The sequence below is a fragment of the Atta colombica genome, unplaced genomic scaffold (assembly GCF_001594045.1).
Source record: "Atta colombica isolate Treedump-2 unplaced genomic scaffold, Acol1.0 scaffold88, whole genome shotgun sequence".
NCBI lineage: Eukaryota > Metazoa > Arthropoda > Insecta > Hymenoptera > Formicidae > Atta > Atta colombica.
In genome coordinates this window covers 1,108,337-1,113,067 of record NW_017259581.1, presented here as the reverse complement: position 1 = coordinate 1,113,067, position 4,731 = coordinate 1,108,337, and the positions used below count along the sequence as shown (strand labels likewise).

The 4,731-nt window shown below is 31.0% G+C and overlaps 2 protein-coding genes across 11 annotated transcripts in view; one reads left to right on the top strand and one right to left on the bottom strand.

Moving 5' to 3' along the window:
* Positions 1-1,652, top strand: part of LOC108693138 — an 8,141-nt gene extending 6,489 nt beyond the window's left edge. For all 9 annotated transcript variants that reach the window (XM_018201887.1, XM_018201895.1, XM_018201890.1 and 6 more), the window contains 4 exons: positions 182-402; positions 537-775; positions 919-1,048; positions 1,138-1,652. In XM_018201887.1, the coding sequence (XP_018057376.1) occupies positions 182-402; positions 537-775; positions 919-1,048; positions 1,138-1,471 (924 nt within the window). In that variant the 3' untranslated portion in view covers positions 1,472-1,652. The remainder of the gene's footprint in view (positions 1-181; positions 403-536; positions 776-918; positions 1,049-1,137) is intronic.
* LOC108693137 (E3 ubiquitin-protein ligase UBR3) overlaps positions 1-4,731 on the bottom strand; it is a 30,624-nt gene that overhangs the window by 21,072 nt on the left and 4,821 nt on the right. For both annotated transcript variants that reach the window (XM_018201885.1, XM_018201886.1), the window contains exons 4-8: positions 4,055-4,320; positions 3,699-3,943; positions 3,476-3,593; positions 2,984-3,390; positions 2,739-2,894 (exon numbers count right to left, since the gene is read on the bottom strand). In XM_018201885.1, the coding sequence (XP_018057374.1) occupies positions 2,739-2,894; positions 2,984-3,390; positions 3,476-3,593; positions 3,699-3,943; positions 4,055-4,320 (1,192 nt within the window). The remainder of the gene's footprint in view (positions 1-2,738; positions 2,895-2,983; positions 3,391-3,475; positions 3,594-3,698; positions 3,944-4,054; positions 4,321-4,731) is intronic.

Below are 4,731 nucleotides of genomic sequence, written 5' to 3'. Positions count from 1 at the left end.
TTATAAATAATTAAAAGTAATTATAAAATTATAATTATAACTACAAAACTGGAATATCGAAATAAAAAAAATAGTTTATTCAAAAATAGAAAAAATATCGTAAAATATGAATTTAAAAACCTTTTTTTGCAATTTAAAAAAATAATATTCCTAATCTAATTCAATTTTTTTTCACATTTAGGATAGAAATAGTACTAGGCGATATGAATATATAGAATATGAAAATGGTCTTCATTATGGAAATTCAAAAACATGTCTTGGAGGAACAACTAAAGTCGACAGCTGGTGGCGATGGCTTTTCTGGCATTGTAGCTACTGTTTTTGCTACTGCGATGATCAAAATTCGAGTTCCGATCGATATTTCAGTCTCCGATCTGTGATGTCTGATATTTCAAACAACAAGTAAGTATAGCCAATAACTTGAATAATAAAGATCAACACGAGTAAAATTAACAGAATTAATAAAATTTAATAAAACATAATAAAATCAAATCTACAAAAGTATAGCTGAAAGTATAATACTTATTTTCTTATAGAATCATAACAGGAATAAGACTGAGAAAGATAAATCAAATTATTCATATACAAATCCAAGAGGGTCAGTTACTTCCACGTGGAGAAATTGATGTATCAACAATCGAATGGCAATCGGTCGATGCCTTTTCAATCATGGACTCTCATATTAGAAATGGCGTTGACTATCATACAATAGTATGGGAAAAACGCGCTTTAGATCTCGATGATTTGTTGGCAGTACCAGATCATCTATTGACAGGTAATTCGAAATTGATTTTGGTTAATACATACATTTTGCGGATCTGTAACGCGAATTTCTTGGGCTAAATATAAAGAATTCTTTATAAATATATATAATATAATATATAAAATATATATAATATAATACAAAATCTATTTTAGGCGTTAGGCTCCGAATGGTTGGTAGCCGTCTAAATTTGGAAATAATGATAACTCCATTCAACTTCACATCCGGATCGTTAATTCAACCTGAAGAAAAGAGCTTTTGGCATAGTAATGATGTTACTGACAGGTGAAATTTTTCTCTCTTTGTTATCATAATAAAGAAATGTAATCTTTCTGATGACACTAAAAATTGAAATTAAATATTTTTGTTTTTAGAACTGAGCTGAAATACACCGATCCCGATATACCGATTCGCAATTTCGTACCAAACAAACCGGACACTGAGGAGAATCAATATTTGAACTTCGCACCGAGCGATCGACGAAAGGACGCCGCACAAAGTACGATTCCCTTCCTTGATGTTCAACCAGTCATACCGAATCCGCCGGTGCCGCTCGCGGGCGCCGGTATCTTTCACAAAGGTCGAAAGGGTTCGGGTGGATTCGTTGCTTTGAAATTAACTACCTACGACTTCGCGCCACACTTACAAGCTGATCTGCCATCAGCACCGCCGATTCTCGAAACTCCGAACGAGATAAAAGCCACGTAGAAATATTATATCTTTCATTTTATCGAAATAACGATTAAAGAACCTGTGATTTGCCAAGGACTTCAATATACATATCGAGGTAAAAGAAGATATGTACCGAGTTATTGCATACGAAATGTTGACTTTCGAATATTTCAGCTTTAAGAAAAATTTATTGAAATTTTTGAATAAAGTATAAACACGAAACAAAAAAAATAAATATTGGAATTTAATTTTGAAATACGAAACATAAAAATTTCTTTAAATAAAATTAAAAATGTTTTTTTAATTCTTTCCATTTTTAGATTCTATTTACATTCAATCAAAATGTAAAGGCAACTTCTAAAAATTATTTAATTAAAATGTAAAATCTCTAAAACCGACATTTCCTATGCAATGAACAATCATATTTAAGTCCTATACTTTTTGTAATTACATAGATTTTTTTATTAAATCTGTTATACTCATTATGAATAAAACCACCGTTTGTCAGTATATCGTTAGAAAAATCGTAACTAGTAATTTATATTTTTAATCTTAAACTGATTAAAGAATTTTATATAAAAACAATCTAGAGTGAAGTATTTAAAGAGCAAATTACTGCGTTTTTTTGTAGGTTTTGATTTAATTACTTGTTAAAAAATATATACATATCAGACTTATATAAAGAAATTCCAAAAGTTTATATTATTAAGAAAGTATTTCATTTTAGGTTTAAGATTAAGATTAGAAAAGAGTATTGTACAATGATTTTTTTTACCATGTTGCAACTTCATATAAAATTATATTGTAAGCTGTCTTTTCTAGATTTAGTTTAAAATGTTATAATGAATATTATTTAGAATCTTCGTAAATGAGTTTGTAATATTTTTGTAATATTATATATAACTTTTTTCTCATCATGTGCCTATAAATGTGTATGTCTTTTAAAATAAATTGTCATAATGACAAAATCTATATCTGCATATTTGCTGACTGTTTGCAAGTAATGCATCATAGACATGCATGAACAATCTCTCGAGGAATCTCTCATTCTTCACCATTAACTCTTTACGGATTAAAGTTTTTCGATTATATTTCTATTAATCTAATTATTTGAATATATAAATAATCTAACCGAATAAAATTAAATCGTTTATTGATGCAAAAGATCTGTTAAAAGTATTACATTTAGAGACAAATTTGAAATCTTCAATTTTAAGAAAATTTGAAAAGCTATTATAGACAAACAATATAATTTAGCGCCCGCGAAGAATTAATTGGAATAGAAAGAAAAATGCGCACTCACCTGCACTCGCAACGGGTGCATCATGAGAAGGTGCAACATATCTGTGGGCGGTAATAATTCGCGTAGAGTTGCTCCCTGCTGTCTGATTGCCTGGCACATGAACACTGCGAGATATCGATGAAGCGGAAGATGAAACGACACTTGTAAACTATCACTCTGAAGGAAGATAAAAAAGAACGTATAAATTATAAAGTATTGAAATATAATCTAAGTATGTACATATGTAGTATGAGAGTTGTACTCACTACATTCGGATCTGTATAGTTTACAGCATCGAGCCAATCTTGCAAAGCTGTAAGGCAAAAAGTAAGCACTCGTCGACTTAATGTCGCACTCTCAGGGCCACGAAGATGCGACACAAGAGCCCACATCGGATACGCGCTGGCTTCCAGTTCAGCACTGAATGCCGCATAATATGTATTGGGCTCAAACTCGACATGTTGACTTAATTCTCTCTGATTGACATTCATGCCTTGAAACATAGACAAGAAGTCGAACCACATTTCTAGGAGAGTATTATCGCTCATGAATTTAACAGCGACTGGCTTATGTGAGAGTACGTTGTTTAAATCAGATACTAATGGCCAGTAACAATGCTCCTTCATCACTTGACGTCCGCAATCCACAACATAATGGAAATTTTTATCCGGATCTGAAATAGAAATCTTCTTTTCAATCTTACTGTTCCGTTCAAGTGTGCATGCTAACTGTCTTTATTTTATTTTACTCATACATACCGTGCAAAGTGTTTTGAATGAGTATTTTGCTCATCATGTATTTCAAACTAATAACCATAACATGTAATAATTTCAATTGATCAACCATTCTTAATGCTAGTTTCTCGTTACTAAAAAGCTGAAAAATATAAAAATTTGAAATTAATTCGTTATGAAAACAAACTGCAAATAAAAATTTATATGTGTATGTCATAATATTTAATGACTGACAATTAATAAATACCTGTACGCTAACATGAACAACTCTATTGCTCAATGTATCAGGATCCATTGAACGTTCAAGCATCATCGAGATTCTGCTGTAGTGTAACACAAAGGCGCGAGTTAAAGCTTCTTTGTAATCGGGATCCGGCAACATGTTCAAAAGCAGACAGACTAATTTTTGCGGAAACTCGTAAGCGACGGTCCAGAACATTAGTTCTTCCAAGAAAGTGGTGTGTTCTAAGTGCTCTTGAAGCGACACACATTCTAAAAAAACAAATATGTTATAAGTCATGCATATACGTAAATTATTTTGTCGTAAAAATTGTTATTATTAATATTACCATGGAATTATACTGTAATATTAAATGTATTTACCTTTGTATTCATCTGGGGGTTCGGGATTTGGAAGCGATTTTACAGCATGTTGATATATTTTATTGCTATCTTGGCAATAGCTATCGTACTCCGATTGTCCCGTTAACACAGAAGGATCCATGAGACCTCGATATTTCTGCGGATTCGTGAGAGCTGATGTCATGACATGCCTCATTAATGCGCCCATATTGTTCAAGTCAAGCAACATAGTAAGATATGTATCTGCCTCATGTATAGCACTTTTTTGATCAGGCACTCCCATTTTACTAAAACATAAGCAAAACAATAATTAAGGCTATTATTAACATATATTAAATTCTATTCCAATTTAATTTCGCTACATTCAAGATCATTTTCAAGAGCTTTCAGGATCATTAAAAATGATAAGTTTATTAGGAATAGATCGGAGAATAGCATAAGCAAAAAGAAAGTATCATTCAGGTTGAATATGAGTAGGTGTAACTAAAGGATTTGCTGGAGTAAAATTATCAGGATCACTAAATATATATGGATATTGAAGAATAATGATAAAAAAAAATGATAAAGTAAGATTAAAACCTAATAAGTTTTTAAAGGTAAAGTATGGGTGGAATGGAATTTATAAATTTGATAAGTACAGTCTCTTTATCTCTTAGAATTAAAAATAAATATAAACATATATGTGAAAAAAAACTTTA